The 27,852-nt window shown below is 48.4% G+C and overlaps 2 protein-coding genes across 4 annotated transcripts in view; one reads left to right on the top strand and one right to left on the bottom strand.

Moving 5' to 3' along the window:
* Positions 1–1,607, bottom strand: part of Mapk14 (mitogen-activated protein kinase 14) — a 62,849-nt gene extending 61,242 nt beyond the window's left edge. Inside the window, exon 1 of one of the 3 annotated variants that reach the window (XM_028888446.2) lies at positions 1,048–1,607. In XM_028888446.2, the coding sequence (XP_028744279.1) occupies positions 1,048–1,163 (116 nt within the window). In that variant the 5' untranslated portion in view covers positions 1,164–1,607. The remainder of the gene's footprint in view (positions 1–1,047) is intronic. The other 2 variants (XM_028888445.1, XM_028888444.2) reach the window with 2 other exon arrangements.
* Positions 1,608–2,505: 898 nt separating this feature from the next.
* The window catches only part of Slc26a8 (solute carrier family 26 member 8), a 65,000-nt gene continuing 39,653 nt past the window's right edge, over positions 2,506–27,852 (top strand). Inside the window, exons 1-5 of the mRNA XM_028888424.2 lie at positions 2,506–3,244; positions 8,489–8,684; positions 19,879–20,018; positions 25,136–25,252; positions 27,489–27,670. Of these exons, the coding sequence (XP_028744257.1) occupies positions 8,503–8,684; positions 19,879–20,018; positions 25,136–25,252; positions 27,489–27,670 (621 nt within the window). The 5' untranslated portion in view covers positions 2,506–3,244; positions 8,489–8,502. The remainder of the gene's footprint in view (positions 3,245–8,488; positions 8,685–19,878; positions 20,019–25,135; positions 25,253–27,488; positions 27,671–27,852) is intronic.

Below are 27,852 nucleotides of genomic sequence, written 5' to 3'. Positions count from 1 at the left end.
CCACGGTGTGAATGAAAGTTGAAAAACATCGTTTCCTCTACTATATGTGTCTCAGGTTCTCACGAAAACCACCATGTACCTCGATCCTTAAAAGCTGATAAATCTCCCCTGCAAATCTTCGAAGGGACTTAAAAAAGAAAAGCATCCCCAGGAATTATTTCAATTAAAAAACCATCTACACCTTCGAGCACTAGTCCTATTTTTTTTGATCTTGAGAAAGCCCAGTGGGTCGAACCCCTCCGTCTCCGTGTCCATCAATACAGAAATGAGCAGTGGTAGTTAACTAAGCGGCAAAGCGGCGAGCTGTAGCGTCCTAGCAGGCGCGGCCACCCTCCCTCCCCGAAAAGGAAATACGCTTTCAACCAAATCGGAAACACACCACGCAAGCTGGCACCGCACTCCCCGAGATAAAGTCGGTATTTTAAGCTCTTCGGGGTGCTGCTAATTCATGTGCGAATTCCAAAAGAACGTGTCCTAAACCAGGATTTATTGATGGAGGCTTGCAAAAAAAAAAAAAAAGAAGAAGAAGAAAAAGAAAAGAAAAGAAAGAAAAAAAATTCCGGGAAAGGAGCGCTTTTTCTTGCAAGTTTCGTTCAGGTGACCGCAGTCCTAGCTAGGGTCAGGCTTTGCCCTACTGCTCCTCGCAGAAGCTCCGCCCGGCTGGCTCGTCTGCACTCCAGGGCAGGGCTCCTGCGTCCAAAGTGGCCGCACCCGGGGACAGGGTCCTCAGGCTGCACGGCTGCAGAGGGACCCCGGGAGCCACCATCCTCTTAAGCAGAGAAGAGTGCAGAGTGGAACACCACCGCAGGGCGCCCACGGCGCACCCGCACATGCTTCACCGCGTACCTGCGCGTGCAGAGGGTGAGGGGTGCAGGACACGCGCCGCTCCTACTGCACCCCCTGCACCCCCCCCCCACGACGCCCGGAGGAGAATTCCTGCCGCTGGGCGCATCGCTGAGCTGTGGGGACAGGCCTGGCCGTCAGGCGTGCAGGGGCCACCCTGCTGGCTCCACCGCGTCCCCCCACCCGAGGCCCGGCGACACTCACCACACCGAGCCATAGGCGCCCGAGCCCACGGGGGACAGGTTCTGGTACCGCTCGGGCACCTCCCAGATGGTCTTGTTCAGCTCCTGCCGGTAGAACGTGGGCCTCTCCTGAGACATCTTCCAGCGGCGGCCGCGGGGCGAGGAGGTGGCCGAGCGGGGGCCCCTGCCTGCAGCCGCACGCTCTCTCCTCTGCGCCCGCCCGCTCGCGGCTTGGCCGGACCCTGCCTGCGCCCGCCGCCCGCGCAGGTGTGGAGGCTGCTGCGACCCCCGGCGCCGGGCCCGGTCAGCCGCGGCGGCGGCTCCTCCGAGCCTCGGCAAACCACGCGGGAGCCGGCTGTGCGGCTCGAGGCGGCGCCCGCCGCGGTGCCCCTTGCAGCCGCTGCCCCCGGGGCCGACGCCGCACGACCGCCGCTCGCTCGCGCTCCGCAGCGCCCGCTCGGGCTCCTGTGGCCGCCGGTCCTCCAGGCAACGACCGGGAACCTCTCGCAGGACTCTCGCGAGAACAGCTCCCGAAGGCGACGCTCGGCCAGCCGAGATCTTACCCAATATGGAACCTGCCCGTGGGAGGGGGCATTGGCGAGAGGAGCGCGCAGAAAGCCGGGGTGGGGGGGTGAGGGGAGGGGAAAGGGGGGGTGAGGGAGGGACAGGCAGCTCTCGCGAGAAGAGAGGCCCGGCTGGGGCGCCCAGGCAGGAACTCTCTTCCAGGGCGCGGAGGAGGAGCCGCCGCCGCCGCCGCCGCCGCCGCCGCGCGGGCCGCGCGCGCCTCCTTGTGGTCGGCTGGGCGAATTTGCCCGGCGCCATGGCGGCCAGGCGCTGGGACGGCGTCGGGCCGAGAGCCAGGAGATCTTTGAACTCCGAGCCACCTGCTCGGTGGAACCCGCCGTTTCCAAGAAACGCTTGCGAGAACGGACAGGCCGGGTCCGGAGAGCTGTGTTGCATTCCTCGCTGCTCAAGGACACGGGGCTTTGCTGGCGGCGGGGGGTGGGGGTGGGGGACGCCGCTGACGAAATCGGCCCCGGAGGGCAAGCGTGAGCTCTGCCTCGGAGCTCTCCCTGCAGACGCGCCTGGGAGCGCTTCAGTGTTCTCCAGCTGAAGGACCCCCCCACCCCACCCCGGGAAGTGCCAGAAGGAAATTCCGGGGACCCGCAGGGGGTCTAATGGACGAGGTCAGAAGCAGTTCATCAGGCATGGGCACTGTCAGGCTGGGGACCTGCCTAGCATTTGCAAGGGGTTCGATTCCCGCGGGGTTCGATTCCTGTACTGGAAGGGAGAGGGACATATGTATACACACACACACACACACACACACACACACACATGTCCTACCTGCATTTTATATATATACATATATATGCATATATATTTCATTTCAGGAAGGTCTCCTCTTCCACATACATACAAATATAATATAGTGTGTATGTATATATATGTGTGTGTGTGTGTGTGTGTGTGTACATACACACACACACATTATACAGCCTGTAATCCCAGCACTTGGAAGGATCAGAAGTTCAAGACCAGCCTCTGCTATGTAGTGAGTCGTTAGCCGCCAACCTGGACTATTATGAGACCGTATCTCAAACACCCCAAAACCCATTACTGGGCTTTGAGCCTGACTCCTGCCCTTTAGAGCCATTCAAAAAAAAATGTAGACATTTAAAGGAAACTTTGGAGAATCTGAAGACTCTAAACGTAGAGAATTGTAAAGACTTAGTGCCTCGGGGAGTATGGAGAACGGGGCGGCGAGTTCTGACAACCTCGCTTTTAGACAAGTCCGTCGACCTTCGGCCCTGGCTCCTGTTTCCTGCAGGAGAAACCCTGCCCTACATTCCCACCTAGTGGAATCTTCTGTAAAAAACCAGTAAGGAATGTGAAAGGGGAAAGTTCAGCCCCACACCTGCCTCCCGCCACCCCGGCACGACCAAGCGCATGCCTACGTTTGTTACTCTGAGCAGGAGGAAAGGCACCTCTCAGTCTCTATTTCTGGAAGACCCAGAGGGTGCCCACGGCCCAGGTGTGGAGGGCAGCCAGGTACCCTTCCCCTCGCCCCAGAAGTCACCCGCACAGCCGGAACGCCGGCGGGTTCTGCAGCAACGGCTCGGGAACTGCCGGCCTCCGCGTCCGCAGCGCCGCCGCCAGCCAGGCTGCAGCCCAGTCTGACCCCAGCGTCTGCGCTCCCGCCGGCCACCGGGAACCAGGTGAGCCTCGGGCGGGAGCCGACGGGAGCCCTGGCTGCAGCCCGGGAACCGAGAAGCCGCCGTGCGTCCCAGGGCGGGGCTGCTTGGGTCACCTGCAGGGCCAGGAGGGTCCCAGACACTCTTTCAATTCTTTGCACAATGAGTGGGGGAATGAATGAATGAAGAACGAATGGCGGTAGTCCCTGGAACTTCTCTCTGGAAAGGCCGCGTGAAACAGCAGCGACAGAGAGACAAAGTGGGTTTTGCAGGCTGGAGCCTTTCAAAATTCTCTCCTCTGTGTTGGCAATAGCTGAGAGAACTGGTCTGTGGGCTTCGCCACACTTCCGCCCATCTGGTTCCTCCTCAGGCCTCGGCCAGGGGCTCCTTAGCCTCTCACACCTCACTGCTTTTGTGCATTTTGTTCTCTCTGGCTGAACCCTGCCCCTCCACCCCCTCCACCCCCTCCACCCTTGCCTGTCTTCCAGTCAAACCCCTATTTATGGATTATGCGTTGAAGCCTTCTCCGTTCAGTCCCGTGATGGGTGTCTCTCCAGCACACCCCCTGGCTATCACACTGTGTGGCACCAAAGGAAGGTGTCCCGCATTGTGTTTATGTGACCTGTGGTCAGCGGCTGGAGGGCTGTCACCTTCAATCATCGCCTGCGGCTAGTATTTGCTAATGCCTTTGCCGTATCCCTGTACACTCCCGGTCAAAACGGAGAGAGTCACAGGCAGTGAGTGGTTTGGGTTGGGAATGACACGTGCTTATTTTTAAAAATTGGAAGTGAATTTTGCCTAATGATTATAGGAAGCATATGAAAGATGAGTCTATCAGGTGAAAGATATTCTTGCACCTTAATTTTCAGGGTTTCATGTCTTCTTGTTGGGTCAAAATTTTATATATCAGGTTACATTTTTTTTTGCATTTAAATATTCCAAATGGAGATTCTTTGAATCAGTCGGTGAGTGGGTGGATGGATGGGTGATGGATGGATGGATGGATGGATGGCTGATGGATGGACAGATGGATGGATGGACAGATGGACGGATGGATAAGGGCAGTGGAAGTTGTGAAAGAGCTGGGTTAAAGTGCTTGTATTTTAATAGTGTTCCAAATGTAGCAGTAAGAGTCTGATTGTAGATGACTAAAGACTGGAGCTATGGCTCAGGGTAGAGCAGCCTAGCGTGTGAGGCCCTCGGGTACATTTCCAGCACAGGAAGGAAAAAAAGGAATTGAGGCATGGACGGTGGCATATACCTGTAATCCCAGCATTTGATAGATGGGCCAGGAGGACTGGAGTTCAAGGCCAGCTAGGCTGCGTGAGACCCTGTCTTAAAAACTGAAACTGAAAAAGCCAAGCCCAGAAAGACAACCAGCTTAGATTATAGCACGCTTACATGCTACTCAATATCAGAGTCACACTGCTGCCCTCCGCCTCTCTAAAAAAGGTCTCACTATGCCTGGCCTGGATCTGCCTGCCTCTGCCTCTCAAGTGCCAGTGCTGCGATTAAAGGTGTGCGCCACTAATCGCGGCTCACCCAGCTCCTTAAAACACACTTTTGTGCTGCCCCAGAACTTCTGACTCAGGAGGTCTTGCTCAGTGTGGCCTACAAGTCAGTAGGAAGTTCTGCACATCCCAGCATGGCGGAAAGGGTCCTGCTGGTGTGTGAGATGCTGCTGGGGTTTTTATGAAAGCAAAAAGAAATGGAGGAGTCGGGGAGATGGTTCCATCAGTAAATTACCTGCTGAGAAAGCGTGAGGACCTGAGTTCAGACACCAGAGCTGGCATGGGGAAGGAGCAGGGAGCTTATGACCAGCCTGTCTGGCTGAATCAGTGAACTCTTGTTCAGTAAGAGACCCTGTCTCAAAATATGATGGAGGGGGCTGGAGACCGGGCTCAGTGGTTAAGAGGCTCTTGTGGAGGACCTGGGTTCAACTCACAACTATCTGTAATTTCAGTTCCAGGGGATCTGACACTCTCTTCTGGCTTCTGAGGACACCAGGCATACACAATGCACATTTATACACGTAAAAGTCAAATAAAATAGAATAAATAAGTCTTTACCAAAAAAAAGTTGAAGAGTATAGACCCCTGGCCTCCACTCCACACATACTCACATATACTACACACGTGCATGTATACACACAAACACCACACACATATACACTAGACACATGCATGTATACATACAAACACCACACACACATACACTACACACATGCATGTATATATACAAACACCACACACACATACACTACACATATGTATACATACTCACAAACACCACACACACATGCATACACACAAATACCACACACATACACTACACACATGCATGTATACATACAAACACCACACACACATACACTACACACATGTATGTATATATACAAACACCACACACACATACACTACACATATGTATACATACAAACACCACACACACATGCATACATACACACAAACACCACACATACATACACTACACACATGCATATGTACACACAAAAACCACAATATGCATATGTACACACAAACACCGCACACACACAAACACTATACACATGCATACATATACACAAACACCACACACATGCATACATACACACAAACACCACACACATATACCACACACATGCATACACACACACAAATACCACACACACATGCATGCATACACACAACACCACACACACATGCACCACACATAGGCATGCACACAAACACACATACACAAAGTCATGGAGTTGGAGCAATTCCTGAGGCTTCTAAAGGAACTGATAATAAGGAGGTCATGTGTTTCCCCTTGATGCTTCAGGCAGACATGCGACGTCACGGGCAGCGCTCTAGCGCTCTACCTTGTCTCTCCACTGTGGCTCCAGGGTTTTGTTTGGTTCGTCGGTTGGTTTTGTTCTTTCCAACCTTTTCTAAAGGACTTACTAACCTCTCCCTAGACCATCACTACGCTGAGGGTCTCTGACTGATGCTTTTGCCTTGACCTCTCCATCTCCAGCCCTGTCCAAAACAGTGTCTCCCACTGACAGAAAGCTTTATGTCTGCACTGTCCAGGCAGGCAGCGACGAGCTGTGTGTGAGCTATGTGTGAGCCACTGTTGAGCTAAGGGACTGGGACTGCGTTTAAAATTTTCTCTTTATGAAAGTTCCATTTAAGTGGTAAATTTAGTAGCCAGTTGGCTCAGCATGCCGGACCACACAGCTCAAGACAGCATCTCTGACTCAATCTGTCTTCTCAAGTAGATCCCATACGTACATGACTCCTGCTCAGACTCCAGATGACTAAGACATCCAGGACAAGTCACACATCCAGGACCTTCTGGAAGTGACTTTTATTTGGCGTGTGGTTTTGTTTGTTTATTTTGAAACAGAGTCTCATATAGCCCAAGCTGACCTCCAGCTTGCTATGTAACAGAGGTTAGTCTTGAGCCCCTGATTCCCCTGCCTCTGTGTCCCAACTGCTGAGACTACAGGCATGTGCCAGCACGCCCAGGTCTCTCTAGGAACTGTTAAGTTGTTTATTTTGTGTGTGCTCGTAGGTGCAGGCCACACTGCCCGGGGCCGGTCAGAGATCAACTGTGGGAGTTGGTTCTCTCCTTCACCACATGGGTCCCAGGGATCGAACTCAGGTTGTCAGGCTTGGCGGCAGGTGCCCTTACCTGCAGCGTCATTTCGCTGGCCCTCCTCGGGACACTTCTAAACCCCCCCCCCCAGTCAAAGCTGATGTGACTTTTGAATTATTTCCTTTATGTCATCTCTAATTGTGTCCAATCCTGTCCCTGAATACAGCTGTTCCTTGAGCTGGGTCTCAACTCACCTTCTCAGGGAGTCCTTTTCCATTCCCCAGGCTGGGATCATCAGTGTTGTTCTGTTTTAGGGACAGGGCCTGAATCATGGTGGTGTGCTGAGGAACTTCCTACACCTGTCAGAAAAGGCGAGTCTGACAGTTGTGAGGAAAATACCAGCATCTTCCCAGTGACCTCTTAGAGAACAAGCACAGCACTCCCCACACACACACACATGTGCACATGTACGTACACACACACACACACACACACACACACACACACACACACTGAACTTCTCAACTGGGGTTTTGTGTTTGTTTGCTCTGACAGGGTCTTGGTATGTGACCCAGGCTGATCTCAGCCTCCTGACCCTTCTGCCCCTGTGTCTACAGTGTTGGGATTACAGGAGAGGACAGGACAGGAAAGGCCACCACACCCGACAACTTGTCCATTTGAAAAATGAGAACAACACGTCCTTTGAATTGAATTGGTGATAGAATGATTTTGAGTGTAAAACTGAACAACATAGAGGAAGGGTCTTATAAAACTGCTGTGCAGAGGTAGCACCCTTATGTGTGAATTGCGTTCCCTTCAAAGTCTGCTGAAAGGTCCCAGTGCTCAGGGCCTGACTCAGGGAGCTCGCCAGAGACTCATCATGCAAAACCAGACTGAGCAACACAGAAAGTTTCTATATTAAGAAGGAAAACAGACAGACAGACAGACACAGGGATAGTAGACCAGGTATGCAATCCCATCACTTGGGACATGGAAACTGGAAGATCATGAGTTCAAGGTTATTTTTGGCTACATTGTGAGTTCAAGGCCATCCTGAACTACAAGAGACCCTCTCCGAAAACAGGAAGGGTGGTAGAGAGATGGCTCAGCCAATATAAGTGCGTGCCGCTTTTGCAAAGGACCTGAGCTTGGTTCCCAGTAACCCTGTTGGAAAGCTCACAACCACCAACTCCTGCTCCCATGTCGGGGCTTGGAGAGCACATGTATTCATATGTGTGAACATACACACACAAATAATAAAACTATATTAAAAAAAAAAACAAGAAAAGTGCTAATGATTTAAATTTCAAAAAAATTGCTTATCTTTTGAGACAGGATCTCTCTATGTAGTCCTGGTTGGCCTGAAACTTGTTACATAGACCAGGTTGGCCTTGAACTCATAGAAATCCTTCTGTCTCTGCCTACCAGGTACTAGGATTAATAAGCATATGCTACCGCACACAGCCCTAAGTATTTTTATTACATTTATTTATCTGGTGGTGGGAGTGGCCTACGTCACCACAGATTGCGTGTGAAGGCAGAGGACAACTTGCAGGAGTCAGTTACTCTCCTATCATGTGGGTCCAGATTGAACACAGGTCATCGGGCTCACCAGCAAACACCTTTCACCCTGAGCTGTCTCATCTCATCAGCCCTAATACCTCTTTGTATCTGACATCTTTCTAGCTCGTCCAGGAAGAATGCAAACAGAGAGGAGCATCCAGTCTTTGGGCAACAGATACAGGCAAACCCCCTTTTCGTACGATGTCAAGCGAAACGTGTACAATGAGGAGAATTTCCAGCAGGAGCACAAGAGGAAGGCTCCCTCTTCCGGGAACGTGGATGTCAACATCACCACCTTCAAGCACAATGTCCAATGCCGGTGTGTGTACTCAGCCTCTCAATGGCCACCAAGCCAGGCAGGGGCGAAAGCTAACCTGACTCCTTTGCAGCCCACTTATGTTTCTCTGTCTTCCTTCTCTGGATTCCTGTTGTCTGAACCGTGCTGTTTATTGTGTGGTTTTGTTGTTGTTGTTGGCTGTGTGTGTGTGTGTGTGTGTGTGTGTGTGTGTGTCTGTCTGTCTGTCTGTCTGTCTGTCTCTCTGTGTCTCTCTCTGTGTGTGTGTGTGTGCATGTGTCTGTATGTGTCTATCTGTGTGTCTGTGTCTCTCTGTGGGCATCTGTATGTCTGTGTCTGTCTGTGTGTATGTCTTGCAGGGTCCTCTGATTATAAACTTCTTTGGCGTTGTCTTTTAGCCTGTTTTTTGGTATTCCACTATAACAACAGATGCAAGGCTGAGTAACTTCTAAATAAAAGGTTTCTTTGGTTCAGAATTCTGATAGCCAGGGGGTCCAAACAGCCTGGGAGCTGGTGTCCTGGTGAGGACGCCCTGCCGTGGAAAGGGAAGCTGCCGGTTGGCCACGGCATGGGCTAGCCTCACTCTGTAAAACCTGCTCTCCTGGTGCTCATTCAGCCCCACCAGAGCTAGATCCAGGCAGGCGGGCGGGAGGGGCTCCTGAAGCCAAGGCCCCACAACTTGCTCCTTGCAAACATCACCTCCATTGGGGCCAAGCTCTCAGCACGGGAACTTTTGTGAAAGTAGTCACAATCCAGTCACTGTAGGCATAAAGACCTCCAGCAGTATCTGGGGGGTAAGCCCATTGTTCCGTCAGGGCAGGCAAAGAGGGTCAGTGGGTAAAGGCACTTGCTGTGAAGCCTGAGGACCTACGTTTTATTCCTCGGACCCACGTGGTGGAAGGAGAGATGACTCTACAAAGTTGTTCCCTGTCCCTCTCCACACTAAATAAAAGTAGTAAAGCACCAACTGCTGTTAGTCTCAGAGAACACTAGACAGCTCTGGCGGACTAAACAGCAGTGACCAGAGAGCCTCCTGACGTCCACATCTTGGCCATCAACAGAGAGGACACACCGCCTCTAACTCCCGCCCTCACTAGCAAGGGTTCTGAACCTGTTTCTGGTCTGTGAACCTCTTTGCAAACTGACAAAGTGAAAGCGCATCTTTTCAGAATAATTTCTCTCATTCATTTTGTTTATTCTTGCATTTTTCTTCTTCTTCAAGGGTCTCATATATGAGGCCCAGTGTGGCCTCATACTCTCTATGTAACCAGCCTGGAGTCCTGATCCCCCTGCCTCCACCTCCCCAGTGCTAGGTCTATAGGTGTGCACTACACTCCCAGCTCTTTGCTTTTTATCCCCAGTACCGGGGACTGAACCCACAGTTTGACATATACTAGGCAAGCCCTCTGTCACTGAGCTGTGTCCTCAGACTGCTAGTGTGTGTGTGTGTGTGTGTGTGTGTGTGTGTGTGTGTGTGTGTGAGTGTGTAGGGGGGTGTTTCGCTTTGTTTTTGTTTGTTTGTTTTTTGTTGGTGGTGGTGTTTGGTTTTTCGAGACAGGGCTTCTCCGTGTAACAGTCCTGGCTGTCCAGGAACTTGCATCATAAACCAGGCTGACCTCAAACTGATGGCATTCTCCATCAGCACTCATCGCGCGCGCGTGTGTGTGTGTGTGTGTGTGTGTGTGTGTGTGTGTGTTGACCATTTTGTTGTTTATTTTTTTGTTTTTTTTCTGACAGAGTTTCTCTGTGTAGCACTGACTGTCCTGGAACTCGCTCTGTAGACCAGGCTGGCCTCGAACTCACAGAGATCTCCTGCCTCTGCCTCCTGAGTGCGCCACCACCACCCAGCCTTGTTTTGACCATTTTTAAGTGTGGAGTTTTGTGGCATAATTGTTATTATGCAATTACCACTACAGTTGATTTGCAAAACGTTTTCATCACCTCAAACAGAAACTCTGTACTCATTAAGCAATGACCCCCCTGCCTGTCACCCCCACCCCTACTTCTGTCCCTGTGAGTCTGCTTCTTCAAGATTAAGTTATGAACCTGCCTGCCCCTTGTGTTTCAAGCAGAACCACCCAGCATTTGTCTTTCTGCATCTGGCTCGTTTCATTTAATATCATACTTTCAGAGTTCATCCATGTTATAACAAATGCCAGCACACTTCCTTTTTTCTATGGCAGAGTAACAATCCATTGTGTTTTATATACACTTTGTCTATCTATCCATTTGTTAATGGACACTTGGGTTCTTTCCATCTTTTGTCCTCTGAGAAGAATGTTGCCATGGATCTATTTCAATCCTTGTTTTTAATTCTCTCAGGACCCTGCCTAGGGGTAGAATTTCCAGGTCATATGGCAACTGTGTGCAGCTGTGTGTGCACATCCACGTGGATGTGCACACGTGTGTGTTCACACACATACAGAGGCCAGAGGCTGATGTCAAGGGTCTGCCTCGATCACTTCCCACCATAAATTTTGACGCAGGGTCTCTCACTGAACTGGGAGCTCTTGGGTTAAGTTAGACTGCCTGAGCAGTGAGCTGCAGGGACCCTTCGGTCTCCACCGGCCCAGCTGCGGATTTCAGGCTGCACTAGCTGCCTGGTTCTTTCTTCTTCCGCGTGCTAAGGATCTGAATGCCACCCTCATGCATTTGCCAGCGAGCTGGCTCCTCACCCTGCCTATTTCTTTTTGTTTTGTTTCTTTGAGATAGAGTCTCACTATTAGTCCTGGCTGGCCCCAAACTCGCTATCCTCCTGCCTCAGCCTCCTGAATGCTAAGATTCAGGGATTCTTTACATCACTTATTGACTTTTGAGGAGCTGGTATATTAGTTTCTGCAATGCTAACACCATTTTACATTCCCAATAGAGATGTACAAGGAATCTAGTTTCCTGCACTCTCTAAAATTCCCTTTCTGTCTTTTGAATTATTGTTATTATCTTAGCAAGTATGAAGTGATATCTCTTTGTGTTGTTTTTATTTTGTTCCATGTTCTTCTCATGAAGATATGAGCAACATTTTCTTGTGTTTATTGGCCAATCTTGTATCTTTGGAGAAAAAAAGTCTTCATTTCTTTTACCCTTTCCAACATCAGGTCATTTTTCTTTTTTATCGTTGAGTTTGGGAACGTTTTGTTTTGTTTTGTTTTTGAGACAGGGTCTGTTTGGTGACTTTGGCTATCTTAGAACTAACTATGTAGATCAGGCTGGCCTTGAACTCACAGAGATCCGCCTGCCTCTACCCCTTGAGTGCTGGGATTAAAGTCATATGCCGCCACCACCTGGCTGAGTTGGGGGAATTCTTTAACTACTCTGAATATTCAGTTCTTATCTGATGATTTGTAAATTTTTTAACTCTATAAGTTGTCATTTTCTCCAGTAGAGTCTTTTAAAAATAATTATTTTGGGGAGGCACAGACAGGCAGATAGATCTCTGTGAGTTCTAGGCCAGCCTGGTCTGTAGGGTGAGATCTTACAGCCAAGGCTACACAGAGAAACCCTGTCTCGGAAAACAAACAAGCAAAAATTTTGTTTTTATTATTTTTAATTATGTGTAGGTGTGTGTGTCTGTATGTGGGTCCGTACATGTGAATGCAGGTGTCCATGGAGGTTGGAAGTATCAGATCCCCAGAGCTACAATTACGGACAGCTGTGAGCTGCCATGAGGGTGCTGGGATCCAAACCCTGGACCTCAGGAAGAATAGCCAGTGCTCTCAGGCACTGAGCCACCTCTCCAGCTCTGCAGATTTTACTGTGATAAAAATTCAATCTATGTTTTAGCCTAAGAATTTTATACTTTAGCTCTTTTTTTTTTTTCTTTCTTTCTTTTTGCTGGAGATTAAACCTGGGGCCTCCCACTCATGAGTCAAGTGCTCCACCACTGAGCTCCATCCAACTCTCTTATTACTTTTTATTTTTGAAACAGGGTCTTGCTAAGTTGCCCAGATTGGTCTTGAACTCACCCTATAGCCTAGGCTGGCTTTGAACTTATGATCCTCCTACCTCTGGATCCCAAATAGCTGAGATTAACAGACCTGAGTCATTAGGCCTGTCATTGTTCACTCTTAAATTTAAGTCTGATCTATTTTTAGTCTTTAGTACCTTGTGTAAAGTCAGGGTCCAACTTTATTCTTTAATATATAGACATGCCACTTTAGCAGCATGGTCTGTTGAAGAGAATGTTACTTTCCCATTAATGGTCTCAGCAAGAATAGTTTTATTTTACTTTATGTGGTTTTTCAAGACAGGATTTCTCTGTATAACAGCCCTGGCTATTTTGGAACTTGCTTTGTAGACCACGCTGGCCTTAAACTCACAGATACCCCTTGCCTCTGCCTCCCAAGTGCTAGAATTAAAGACATGTGACATTTTTTTCCTGCTTTTGTTGGTTTATTTGTTTTTCGGTTTTTTGTTTGTTTGTTTGTTTTGTTTTGTTTTGTTTTTAGAGACAAGAGTTTCTCTGTGTGTAGCCCTGGCTACCCTGGAACTCCCTCTATAGACCAGGCTGGCCTTGAACTCAAAGAGATTTTCCTGCCTCGCCTCCTGAGTGCTGGGACTGAAGTTGTATGCCACCACACCTGGCTTTATTTTTAATTATGTGTATATGTACATGGGTCAGTGTGTGAGACTCAAGAGCCTGCAGATGCCAGAGGTGTCCACTCCCTTGGAGCTGGAGTTAACTGTGGTTGTGAGCCCTGATGTGGGTGCTGGGAGTGGAACCCAGGTTCTCTGCAAGGGCAGCACCAGCTCTTAAAACTGCTTAAGTCATCTCTCTGCCCAGTAATGTAATGATATATAAGAGAGAGAGCATTATAAGGAGATTAGAATTATAAGGAATTATAGGGAAAAACCACTGTATTAAAATCTAGTGGGCCAGGTGGTGGTGGGACATGCCTTTAGTCCCAGCCTTTAGTGCACACACACACACACACACACACACACACACACACACACACACACACACACACACGGGCCTAGTAGCTACCATAGTAAAAACCACAATTTCAAGGAAGTAAGGAATATAAGTATTTCAAGATCTCTATTGCAATAGTAATGTTCTGGTTACTACATTCAGTTCTGGGACTTGTACTTTAGTTTATAATCAATATCCCTAACTGAAGGAGCCAGCCATGGAGGCACATGCTTACAGCCCCAGGAAGGCCGAGGCAGAAGGATTGTCGTGAGTCTGAGGTCAGCCTAAATTACATACAATGCCAGAGAGCTACAGAGCAAGTTGTCTCAGAAAAGCCATAACTGAAGGAGATTTTGGCCAGAAGTTAGTGGAAATAATGACTCTTTTGCTCCCCCATTCACATTCACCTCAAATTCTGCTCAAGACCTCCAGGGTCCATGGCATGAGGTTAAGAACCCTGTGTGATCTGCGTCATGGTGGCGACTCTCACTGCTCCAGCTGTTCCTCCCCCACATCCGGCCTTATCTGCCCCTCATCCCCTGCCTGCCTGTCTGTCACAGTCCGGCCTGCGGTGGCAGATAGCGAAGTCCTCTACACCTCTGCTTCCCATGTTCCACTCCCTTCGTTCACACCCCGCCTTGTGCACGTTGTAGCTAGATGTCCTCTCTCTGCTTCAGTGTCCCCATCCCGACTTCCTGTGCCTCAGGCAACAGAAGGGAATGTGTGTCAAAGGAGACACTTCCCACCAGAGCAGGGCAGGCCCTGGGCAGGGGCAGGCCCTGCGTTCCCCTCAGAATCACGCGCAAGCAGACGGAGAGACAAAATGATCGTCTTTTCACAACTCTACTCTTGCAAACAATTCCTACTGAGGCTGTTTTAACCTATCTGGCCTCTTCCTGCTCCAAAGTTCTATCTAGATACTTAAATAAGACTAACTCTGCTTCCAGTGGGCCTTTTTTTTTTAAAGTTTAAAGTCTGGGTGTGTTGGTACATGCCTTTAAGCCTAGCACTTAGCAGGCAAAGAAGCCAACCTGTTCCACATAGAGTTCCAGGCCAACCAGGGCTACATCATGAGACCTTGTCTGCAAAACATTGCATGCATCTGTGTGTGTGTGTGTGTGTGTGTGTGTGTGTGTGTGTGTGTGTGTGTCTGCTTGATTTATGTATATGTATCTGTATGCATGTATGCCATGTACGTGCAGGTGCCCGTGAGGGCAGAAGAGGGTGTCAGATCCCCTGGAGCTGGAGCTACAGGCAGTTGTGAGCACCAGACAAGGGTGCTGGGAACTGAGCTCTGGTTTTCCACAGGAGTATTCCATGCTCTCAACTGCTGAGCCATCTTTCCAGCCTCTCCCATGGGCTTTTATAGATGTTCTGACTCAGCCTCTATTTTTAAAATCTTTTATTGCTTACGTTTTTCTTTCTCTTCTCTTCATATTCCCACTTTTGAAACATAGTTCCAGCCTTTTCTGGATTTTAACCAGAAATCTAGGCAAGCAGGGCCCTGGAAGTGTGGTTCTGGTCTCAGGAGGCCTCCTCTGTAAGCGGCTCCCTGCTCCTGCCCAGCTGTGTGGCTGTAGGTAACTAATTGAGCCCTCCTGTGCCCTCTCTCCTCCTCTGTACGGTGGGAGTGATGATGTGCCTGCTTAGGAAGATTTAAAGGATTTTTTAATGTCTACGAAATAGTAAACACTAGATAAGTGGTTTTGGTTTTCTGGTCTTGAGGAACATTTTTAGTAAAGAAACCAATCTATTAACTCCATCTCTTCCTTTCTGCAGAAAAACATCTTATCTCTTTCCTTGTTTTTCTTCCTCTTGATTAGCAACAACCTATGCCCCCTTTCATGTCAGAATGCCCCCTGTGCTTTCTTTCTTTTTTCTTTTTTCTTTCTTTCTTTCTTTTTTCTTTTCTTTTCTTTTTTTTTTTTTTTTTTTTTTTTTTTTTTTTTTTTTTTTTTTTTTTTTTTGGTTTTTTTCAAGGCAGGGTTTCTCTGTATAGTTTTGGTGGCTGTCCTGGATCTCGCTCTGTAGACCAGGCTGGCCTCGAACTCACAGAGATCCGCCTGCCTCTACCTCCTGAGTGCTAGGATTAAAGGCGTTCACCACCACTGCCCGGCCCCCTGTGCTTTCTTACCAATTATTATATTCCTCACTCTTTTGTTTGTTTGAGACAGGGTCTCACATAGCTCAGGCTGTCCTCATATTTACTGTGCAGCTAAGGATAACCTAGAGCTACTTACTGATTGTCTGATTCTCTACCTCCCAAGTGCTAGGGATACAGATGTGTGCCACTAGGCCACATACATTCTTCAGTGTGTGTGTGTGTGTGTGTGTGTGTGTGTGTGTGTGTGTGTGTGTGTGTGTATGCACACATACCCATGTGTGGAAGTCAGATAACAACTCTGGGTTGGTCCTTACCTTCCCCCTTATTAGAGATATGGCAATTTCCACCGCGTATGCCAGGCTTGCTGGCTGCTCAGCAGCTGAGGATCCTGTCTCCACTCTCCATCTCCCTGGAGGGTCATTGAGATGACAAGCTCTTACACTATGTGTCTGCTTTTACACTGATCCTGGGAATTTGGACTCAGGTCTTCATACTGTGCCCTGTCCCTAGCCCACGTTTCTCACTTAAGATGCCTTCCTTAAACCCGACTTTCTCTCTGAATGCCTTCCATTTCCCCCTCAGCTCCCGTTCTCCATTGCTCTGTCTCCCTTCCTGGCCCTGTGCTGACGACCTTCCTCACTCCATGTCCACTTCAGTTTTCCCTGATGCCTCTGCAGGGTTAGTGGTCTCCAGCCCTCCAGCCAGATGCACATGTCCAGGAGGGGACCCTGCACCAGGTGACGGGACAGCTTGTCCCAGTGCCATGCTCTAGGTTAAGGACAGGCACATCAAGATCATTTTCTCTGATTGTGATTGTACACCTACCTCAAACCCATGTGAAAATAGAAACTCAACATTTCTCCCAAGCCAGTGGCCTTGCTCCTTGAACAGAATGGTGCATCTGTCATCGGGGGTGGGGGGGGTGGGAATAGGGAGATGTAGGGGTGGAGGGGGTGTCAGAGTATGTAGAGAGGCTAGAACACTGAGCTAGGTATCAGGAGACATGGCTTCCTGCCCAGCCCTTCTCACATTTGTGGCCCTGACTTTGGGAACGGCATTCCCACTTATTTGGCCTTATGTATCTCAGAGATGCTTATGGTCGTGCAAGACAAAATACATGGGATCAGGGCCAGACAGATGGCTCAGCAGTTAAGAGCACTTGTTGCTCTTGCAGAAGACCCAAGTTCTTTTCTTTTCTTTTCTTTTATTTTGGTTTTTCGAGACAGGGTTTCTCTGTGTAGCTTTGCACCTTTCCTGGAACTCACTTGGTAGCCCAGGCTGGCCTCGAACTCACAGAGATCCGCCTGGCTCTGCCTCCCGAGTGCTGCGATTAAAGGTGTGTGCCACCACCGCCCGGCCAATAGACGACCCAAGTTCAATTCCCAGCACCCACATGGTGGTTTAACTCCAGTTCCAGGGGATCCACTGCCCTCTTCTGACCTCCTTGGGTACTGCATGCACATGACGCACATACATACATACAGGCAAAACACTCGAACACACAAAATCAATACATATAAAAATGTTTAAATACATGAAATCACCTCTTTTCTGAGCACACCCTTTAGTGTACCTGCACTAACCTTGTATTTGTTGTTATAGTCAAATCTATTATCTAGCCCAGCGTATACATGAAGAAAAGCATGCAGTCTGCTGCCAGTCCATGCCGAAGTATAAATGGCAGAAGGCAATGGAAAGCCAAACTGGTTTTACTCATCAGTAGATTATGACCTTCCTCTAAGCAGTGTTTCTCAACATGTGGGTCGTGGCCCCTTTGGGGGTCAAACAACCCTTTCACAGAGGTCACCTAAGACCATCGGAAAACACAGATATTTACAATACAGTTCATAACAGTAGCAACATTACAGTTATGAAGCAGCAATGAAAATAATTTTATGGTTGTGTCACCACAGCATAAGGGACTGTGTTAACGGGTCGCAGCGTTAGGAAGGTTGAGAACCAACATTCCTAGGACTAGATGATCTAAAGCTACTCTGTGGTTACTCAGTCTCGGCAACACTGGCATTTTTTGTTTTGAGATAGGGTGTCACTGTGCTGTCCAGGCTGGTTCATGGGCTCAAGTGATCCTCCTGCCTCAGCATCCCCAGCAGCTGGGGTGCAGGTGTGTGCCACTGTACTCAGCTTTTCACACTAACATTTAGGAGCATGAATTGGTTTCTATTCTGGTGGTGGTGGTGGTGGTGGTCTTTATTTGTTTGTTTGTTTGTTTGCTTGTTTGTTGGGGTTTTGAGACAGGCTCCTTACTGTGTGGCCCTGGCAGCCTAGAACTCCCTTTATAGACCAGTCTGGCTTTGAACTCACAGAGATCCACTTATCTCTGTCTGCTGTTAGGATTAAAGTGTTCCATCATACCTGTCAATGCTTGCTTGCTTTTCTTTTCTTTCTCTTCTTTCTTTCTTTCTTTCTTTCTTTCTTTCTTTCTTTCTTTCTTTCTTTCTTTTTTTAAGATAGGTTATGTCATCCAGGTGAGTGTCAAAGTCGCCGAGTATCAAGATGATCTTGAACTGATCCTCCTGCCTCCACCTCTTGCATAGTGAGATTATAGGCGTGCAACACGTACACCGCATCTGGTCTGTGTGCTCCTGGAGACTCAGCCCAGGGCTTGATGCCTGCTAGGCAAACACTGTGCCAGCTGAGTCACATCCCCAGTCCCCCACTGTCCTGTCAACTGTAGACTATTTAGCTGTTTTCCTGGCTTCTACCACTGGGTGCCAGTCACGAGGACCAAAGGTACCTCCAGACAGTCCAGGTGCCTCCTGGGGAACAGAACTGCTCCTGGTGGAGAGCCACAGATAATACGGCCTTTAAAATGGGCACAGTCTTTTCTCTAGAGGGCTAACTCCTCAAGTGCAGAACTCCATTTCTGTAACTGTCTAGATATCCCCGGCAAACCCAGACAGTTAATGTTTGCTAGATTTTTCTGTGTGAAAATGATCTAAAGGTGCTAACTGCAGCAGGATGGCTCTGTGGGTAAAGCACCTGCTACCAAGTGCTTGCCATGCATGCACTCCCTGAATTCAATCCCAGTGACTCACATTGTAGGAGAGAACTGACTCCTGAAAGTTGTCCTCTGACCTCCATATATATGCCCCACATACATACACAATATATACATGTAAGTAAATAAATATCAAAACTAAGGTAGTAACTGTCCCTACCACCCACTGATCTCATAACAACAAAAACTATTTTGTTTGTCTTTTTAATGTGTATGGGTGTTTTGCTGCATGTATGTGTGTGCACCATGTGTGTGCAGTACCAGTAGAGGCAGAAGATGGATTGGATTCCCTGAGACTAGAGTTATAAATCATTGTGGGCAATGATGTGGGTGCTGGGAACTTAACCCAGGTCCCCTGGAAGAGCAACAAGTGTCCTTAACCACTGAGCCATCTCTCCAGACCCCAAAACACTGTTCTTATGAAGAATACTAGTTCATTCTCAACTAGAAGTCTTTAACCCCAGCACTCAGGAAGCAGAGGCAAGCAGATCTCTGTGAGTTCAAGGCCAGCCTGGTCTATAGGGTGAGTTCCAGGAAAGCCAGTGCTACACAGAGAAACCTTGTCTCGAAAAATAAAAATCAAAACAAAAACAAAAACAAAAAAAAAAGAAGAAAAAGAAGTAGGTAAGTATGAAGTTTGACTCTCTCCAAACAGCAATTAAAAACACAAGAGCTGGCTGGGCGGTGGTGGCGCACACCTTTAGTCCCAGCACTCAGGAAGAAGAGGCAGGAGGATCTCTGTGAGTTCAAGGCCAGCCTGGTCTACAGAGAGAGTTCCAGGGCAGCCAGGACTGTTACACAGAGAAACCCTGTCTCGAAAAACAAAAACACAAAACCACAGACCTGACTGGTCACTGGACATGTGGCTCTCAGTTCTTGCCAGATCACCTTGCTGGTTCTGGTGGTTTTGTCCTCTGGGGATATTTCTCAATATCTTTGTTCTCTGAGGCAGGGGAGGAGAGCCTGCTGACATCCAGTGGGTAGAAGCCAGGGATGCTAAGCATCCTGAAATACACAGGGCAGTCAGTGTCACAGTAAAGAATGTTTTGATCCAGTGTATTAAAAGTCGGCCGTGCCGAGGAGAAAGCGCACCAGAAGGGAAGGAGGGCTGCACCCTGGGCCTTCACTTGCACCAGGGGATTCTCCCTGGAGAACCTAACTCAGTCTCTGTTCTCTCTCCCAGCTGCTCATGGCACAAGTTCCTACGGTGCATGCTTACGGTCTTCCCCTTCCTCGAGTGGATGTGTCTGTATCGATTCAAGGACTGGCTTCTTGGAGACTTGCTTGCTGGTTTAAGTGTTGGTCTTATTCAAGTTCCCCAAGGTAAGGGCACTCCAAAGCCTTCTTACCAGAGCCGACCTACCGGGCCTGAAGCACTTTCAGGAGCAGACAGTTGAGCTGGATGGGCAGAGGGGAAGAGGACCGGCATTCCTGATGTTGCCGTTTCTTCCTTTACCCTTCCAGCCGCTCCTAGACGATCGGCTCGAGTCGAGGCCCACGAACACCTCCCCAGAATTGGCAATCCCCACTCCTGGTCACTTTATGCCCCAGTGATGGTTTCACACTCGCGATGACAGATCTCAGGAGGTGCTTGGTCTCCTTAGGAGAAGATGAGTGCTGGGGCACCTGTGTCTCTCCAGCAGGTGGCATACCACAGCTGTTATCCAATCACCAGTTCAGATGCAAGACCACAAGGTCACACAGGAGCCAGAGCTCCCTGCGTGATAGAAAGCTCCTTTCCATCCAAGAACAGGGGGGTACTTCTGCAACCCCAGCATAGAGAGGAAGGGGCGGGAAGATCAGGCATTCAAGGCCCGTCTCCTCTACTTGAGAATTTACCTGAAAAACAAACAAAATCTTGATTCCAAATAGGAACCAATCACTCTTTTGTCTGTTTGTTTTTGAGACAATTTCATAATATAGGCTGGCCTCGAACTCACAGAGATCTACCTGCTTCTGCCTCCCAAGTGCTGGGATTAAAGGTCTGTACTACCAGGTACAACTATTTTTTTCCTTCTTTTTTTTTTTTAAAGATTTATTTATTTATTATGTATACAGCATGTACGACTGCAAGACATAAGAGGGCACCAGATCTCATTACAGATGGTTGTGAGCCACCATGTGGTTGCTGGGAATTGAACTCAGGACCTCTGGAAGAGCAGCCAGTGCTCTTAACCTCTGAGCCATCTCTCCAGCCCCTTTTTTTCCTTCTTAACATTTATTTATCATGTGTGTGTGTAGAGGTCGGAGGATGGCTGAAGGGAGTCTGTTCTCACCATCCATCATGACATGGGTCCTGGAAATCAAATTCAGGGCTTCAGGCTTGACTATGCCCTGAGCCATCTCGCTCCACCCACTCCCCTTTTTCACATACACACACACACACACACACACACACACACACACACACACACAGAGAGAGACAGAGACAGAGACAGAGACAGACAGAGAGACAGAGAGAGAGAGACAGAGAGAGAGACAGAGAGACAGAGAGAGACAGAGACAGAGACAGAATGTTGAATTATTAAGGGTTCCATAACTGTTTTGTGCTAGCTATATCTTTTTTTTTTAGATTTATTTATTTATTATGTGTACAGTGTTCTGCCTGCATGTATGCCCACGCGCCAGAAGAGGGCACCAGATCTCATTATAGATGGTTTCGAGCCACCATGTGGTTGCTGGGAATTGAATTCAGGACCTTTGGAAGAGCAGCCAGTGCTCTTAACCGCTGAGCCATCTCTCCAGCCCCGCTAGCTATATCTTTAAAGAAATTTCAGTTCTCTCTTTTAAGTTTTTTCACTGTGTGTAGTGATCGTATGTGGTACTGTGTTACACATTGATGTAAGTGTATACTGTCCATTGAACGTGACCCCACAGCTCCTCCTCCTCCTCCCTTTTTGCCCCTTAGTCCCCTTGTTCTCCTAGACAATTTTACTTGTACTTACATGTTATAAGCACACACATGATTCTATGTGCCTCTATAAGCTCAGAAAGCAGACAGTGTAGACATCCCATGTCTGTGTTTCCGTTGATGCCCTCCATCGTTTTCCTGCAGATGACACAACTTCACTCTCGACAGCTGAGAAGACTCCCCTGCAGCTAGGCTGCACATTCTTTGTCTATTTCTCTGTGGCTGGACGCTGGCCTTCTGGAGCCAGCAACCGTGTTAACAGTCCCTGAAGGGTTGCTTCTAGGACCCCCACAAGTAACAACCCAAGTTTGGGAGTCCCTGTGTTCAGAGAAACCCCAAACCAGCGCATCCCCTGGCTCTCTGCAGGTGGAGTGTGCTCACAGGGCTCATTTTCTACCATGCCAGAACTTCCTGGTAGCACTGATGTTCTACTGTTATCCCGTCTCCAGGGAAACACGCTAGAGTCAGCCAGAGACCTAGTGTGTCCACTTCAAAGAGGCTGGGCGTCACGCCTCCTTGGTTCAGACTAGTCCATGGTTCCCACGTGGTCATGCCGGCGGGTGAACGTAGGGCCCTGCGCACACTAGGGAAATCCTCAGTGGCTATGCTCCCCTTGGCCCCCAGTCTCTACTGAACATCTCCCTGGCAAACAGTTTGCCAGTATCTAGTAAATGTGCACCAGAGTTCTCATGAGAAGTATGTAAAATCTTGAAGAATTTGTGTGTTTGTGAACCAGGAGATATATACAGGAATGTCCATCTGTATATATCTTAGTCCCATCTGGGCCCAGAGGTGGGATACCATGAAATCCTGAAGACAACAAGAGCGAGGGAAGTGGCCCCCCCCCCCAGACCCTGATGCCTTTTCAGTTTCAGTCAGCTGTCCTTCATGCCCTCAGAAGAGATTTCCTATGTAGCATAAGCATAGTTTCTACTTTTTGCAATCTATAGACTCTTGATTAAGAAAAAAAATGGGGCTGGGCAGTGGTGGCACACACCATCAATACCAGCACTCAAGAAGCAGAGGCAGGTGGATCTCTGAGTTCGAGGTGAGCCTGGTGTACAGAGCAAGTTCCAGGACACCCAGGGCTACACAGAGAAAACCTGTCTCAAAATCCACCCCCACCCCCAAAAAGGAAAAAAAAAATTGATGACAGGCTTTTTCTTTTGGGCCACAAACCAGCTCCCAAATCATGACAAAAAGACATTCTTAGTTTTGAATGCTCAGCCTTAGCTTAACTCTTATTTACTTCTCTTCACCTATGTTTTTTCTTTCTTTCTTTCTTTCTTTCTTTCTTTCTTTCTTTCTTTCTTTCTTTCTTTCTTTCTTTCTTTCTTTCTTTCTTTCTTTCTTTCTTTCTTTCTTTCTTTCTTCCTTCCTTCCTTCCTTCCTTCCTTCCTTCCTTCCTTCCTTTCTTTCTTTCTTTCTTTTTCTTTAAAAGATTTATTTATTATGTATACAGTCTTCTGCCTACATGTTTGCCTGCAGGCCAGAAGAGGGCACCAGACCTCATTACAGATGGTTGTGAGCCACCATGTGGTTGCTGGGAATTGAACTCAGGACCTTTGGAAGAACAGCCAGTGCTCTTAACTGCTGAGCCATCTCTCCAGCCCTCTTTCTTCCTTCCTTCCTTCCTTCCTTCCTTCCTTCCTTCCTTCCTTCCTTCCTTCCTTCCTTCCTTCCTTTCTTTCTTTCTGCATGTCCTACTTTCACTCCTTCTCGTGGCTGGCTGGCAGCTGCCCAGCTTCTGGCCCGAGTGTGTCCCTCTCTTTCTCTCTCACTCTCTCCTTCCATCTTCTCTCTTGAGCCTAGATTTCTCCTCCTACTTATTCACCAGCCCTGCCTATCCCTCTCCTGCCTTCCTATTGGCTGCTTAGCTTTTTATTAGTTCAATCAGGTGCCTTAGGCAGGTAAGGTGAAACAAATGTAACACACCTTTACATAATTAAACAAAGGCAACACAAATGTAACACATCTTTACATAATTAAACAAATGCAACACAAATGTAGCACATCTTCTCATCAATTAACAAAGGCAGCACAAATGTAACACATCTTTACATCCTTAACAAAGGCAGCAGAAATAAATGTAACACACCTTCACATAGTTAAAGTAACTCTGTAGCATTAACAAATGTAACACATCTTTGCCTTGTTAAAATAATGTTCCACAAAAGACAGGGAGCGAGGACATAGCTCACTCACTGGGAGAGTGCTTGCTGCCTGAGGTTGCAGGCCTGATGATCCGAGTTGAAACCTCAGAACCCATTGAAACACGGAAGGAGAGAACCAGCTCCATGAAGCTGTCCTCTGACCCCCCCCCCCACACACACCATAATAATAAATGAGCATTTTGGTGGTTTGTTGTTGTTTTAGACAAGGTCTCTCTACATAGAGACTAGGAACTCACTACATAGACCAGGTTGGCCTTGAACTCACAGAGCTCCCTCTGCCTGTGCCTCCCCAGTGCTGCACCACCACACCCAGCCGTAAATAAGTATCTTTAAAGCCTTGTTTAGGAATACTAAGAAAAGACCTCAGGATGGTTAGCCTAGAGAAGACAGGCAACCAGGAGGCAAGGGAGTTTTGTGTGATTTTGTGCTGTTCTCCAGCTCTGTCTTTGGCCCTGGGGGATTCCAGGGCTGCCTTTTTTCTTTTTGAATACTTTCACTTATGTGTATATGTGCATGTCTGTGTGTGAGTATGTACATGTTAGTACAGGTGCCCTCAGTGGCCAGAGGCATGCAGCCCCCTAGAATTGGAGTTATAGGAGGCTGGCTGCTGCCAAACCTTGGTGCTGGAAACCAAACTCAGGTCCCTGGAAGAGCAGCAGGCTCTCTGCACTGCTGGCCCGTCTGTCCAGCCCCCCGGGCCTTCTGGAGCTGGGAGGGAATGAGCACTGGACCGAGATGCTGGAGCTCGAGTGTCCACGCTGCAACGTCTCCTGTCCACGTCGGCGTTACAACCGCTCAGTGAGTCCGTGACAGAGCTGAGATGCACGGTTTGTAGCTCAGGCGGTAAAGTGCCTGCCAGCATTCACGAGCCCCGGGTTCAGTCTCTAGCTCTCACAGACCGGCACGTGGCTTACACCTGTAATCTCAGCACTCGGGAGGTGGAGACAAGAGGAACAGAGGGTCACAGTCACTCTCAGATACATAGTGAGTTCAAAGCCAGCCTGGGCAATGTGAGACTCTGTTTCAAAAAAACAAAAACAAAAGCTAAATAGAAAAGCACGTTGGAAACTAGGACACTATAAAGAGCTCTATACATATGGTCTCAGCATTCATAGCCATTTTTATTTAAGGTAACTTTTTTTTAAAAATTTTTTTGAGACAGGGTTTCTTTGAATAACAGCTCTGGCTGTTCTAGGACTTGCTCTGTAGACCAGACTGGCCCCGAACTCACAGAGATCCTCCTGCCTCTGCCTCCTAAGTGCTGGGGTTAAAGGTGAGCACCAGTGACGCCAGTTTAAGGTAACTTTTAAAGCCAAACTACCGTCTTTGCTTAAGGAAGTCCTTTTGCTTTTCAGGCCTGACACTTAGTTTGCTGACGAGGCAGCTGATCCCTCCCCTCAACGTGACTTACGCTGCCTTCTGCTCTTCAGTCATTTATGTAATATTAGGATCATGTCATCAAATGTCCATCGGTGAGTTCAGTGCCGGAGCCACGGGAGCTAGGTGATAGGTCAGTTATTTACTTGTTGCTTAGCAGCCGGTGCCAGTCAGCTTTCGGTCCCCGTGAGGAAATGCTTGGGAACACTACTAGCTTAAACAGGGAAGGTTTCCATTGGCTCACGGTCGAGAGGTCTCAGTCTGTGTCACATGGATCTATTGTTTCTGGGCCCATCTGGAAGCTTAGCATCGTGGTCTGAAGTATGTGGTGGGGCAAAGCAGCTCACCTGTGGCAGCCAGAGCACGTGTGCACTCAGACACAAAGACTTGTATAGGCACATGCACACAGAGAAGCACATAAGCAGACATAGACATGAACACACCGGCACATCCGTGTATGCATGCACACATGCACACACATGAGCACATATACACACACACAGGTATGCCCACAAGAAAAATATGCATATATAGACACATGCACATATACATATATACACATAGACATGTGGACATACACACAGACACATTTACACAAAAACACAGATACACACATTCATGCATGCATGCATACACATAAATACATACATATACATACATACACATGCATGCACATGACTATACATGCACACACACATGGGGCAAGGACAAGAGTTACTCCTCAAGGGCATGTCCTCAAGGACTGTCCGACTTCATCCATTTCCAGTAGCGTGAACATCAAGACTTCAACATAGGAGCTTTCAGAGAGCATTTGAGATCAAAGCATAGCATCTGACCTCTGGCTCCTCAAACCCACATCTGTCCCCTAGTGCAAAGTGTGTTCAGTCTTTCTCACAGTCTCTCTCCATAGTTATAGTTATAGTTCATAGTTCATTGTTCCGAAGTCCAAGTCTGAAGTCTTCTTGGGGACTCAAAACAGTCCTTAGCTCTGTGTGCGTACCTCTAAAAATCAAACTCTGGGGCTGGTGAGATGGCTCAGTGGTTAAGAGCACTTGCTGCTCTTGCAGAAGACCTGATTTCAGTTCCTAGCACCCACATGGTGATTTATAACCATCTATAACTCCAGTTACAGGGGATCTGATGCTGTCTTCTGACCTCCATGGGCACCAGGCACACATTTAGTGCACAGACATACATGCAGGCAAAACACCCATACACATAAAACAAAACAAAATAAGTAAATCTAAAAAACAAACAAACAAACCTTAAGTCCATAGTGATTTTTTAATAATGCTAGAATAGATCAGTCCATCTGCTGGGTCCCTAACAACCATACTTCGTGATTTCTAATACAGTGTGCCAGCTTAATTAACTTATACTAAGAAATCTGTCATAGTAATCAAAACACTAAGCTCCACAGGACAGACACTTCCTGGGCTGGAAGTCTGCCTGCTAACTTAGAAGTGACTAGACTAGCTGAGGTCGCATGAGGAGAGGATCTACCAACCCTAGGTGGACCTGCACAGAAGCCACATCACAAATGCTCTTTGGAGAAGCTCCCACTGCGCTCTCCCTGAAGGAGGTGACCATTCAGTATTCTTCTCCGTGTCCTCTCCCAAGCAGCCTGCTGCCTGGCCACCACTCCCAGCCCCTAGACACGGGATGCCGCTCTGCTTCTGTAAGTGCATCCTTCGCACGCTTGACTCAAACATGCTACATGTTTATTTTCCATCTGAATATGACCAAAACACATTTATTCCCACATTCCCGATGTCAACACGAGTACAAAAGGAAACCGCCTGAAGCTGGTTTTTTCTCTCCTTGCACTTGGCTCCCTTCAGAAGTGTTGGGTATGGTTTTCTTCCTGTTACTCTGATGACACTCTGGACACCCTCCCTCTCCTCCCCCGCTGTGGACAGGGTCTCACTATGTCGCTCTGGCTAGCCTGAAACTTGCCATGTAGACCAGGCTGAACTTGCCCTCCTAGAGGTCTCTGCCTCCTGAGTGCGGGGGGTGGGGGGTGGGGTGGGGGGGGGGGGGGGGGTGGTTAAAGTGTGTGCCACCGTGCCTGGCTCCATCCTCCTTTAACTCAGTCTGGGTGCTGGCACAATGGCTAAGCGTGACGGTAACTTCCAGCCAGCCTGTGCTTGAGTCCCACCCTGTACGCCATGACACAGAGAGGTGAAGCTCCTGAACCAGCAGCTCTAGATCTGGGAAGCCCCCGATCTCCTCCCTGCTTTCTCTTCCTTCTCGATGATGATTTGTTAAACCACAGCAGTGATCATCCAGTTTCTCTAACCTTGCAGTCTGTTTCCCAAACTTCTTTCACAGGCCCCTTCTTCCTCGTCAGTGCTCTCATGATCAACGTCCTGAAGGAGAGACCGTTCAACAACGGCCACCTGATCATGGGAACTTTTGTCAAGGATGACTTTTCTCTCCCAACCTTCTACATAAACTATAACGGATCCTTGAGCGCGGTAGCAAGTACAACTTTCCTGACTGGAATTATTCAGGTAGGAGCTGAATCTCCAAATTCTTAAAAAAAAAAACACGAAAGACTGGGTCTGTTGTGGTTTGAATGTGAAATGTTCCCCTGAAGACTCCTGTGAGTGGACCCTTGGTCCTCAGCTGGTGGCACTATTTTGGAAGGCTCCAGATCCTTTAGAAGACAGAGACCATGGAGGAAATGAGCTCC

This window comes from Peromyscus leucopus, chromosome 16_21, assembly GCF_004664715.2.
Source record: "Peromyscus leucopus breed LL Stock chromosome 16_21, UCI_PerLeu_2.1, whole genome shotgun sequence".
Classification (NCBI taxonomy): Eukaryota; Metazoa; Chordata; class Mammalia; order Rodentia; family Cricetidae; genus Peromyscus; species Peromyscus leucopus.
The sequence above is the reverse complement of the archived record's forward strand: the minus strand, read 5'-3'. Positions and strand labels throughout refer to the sequence as shown.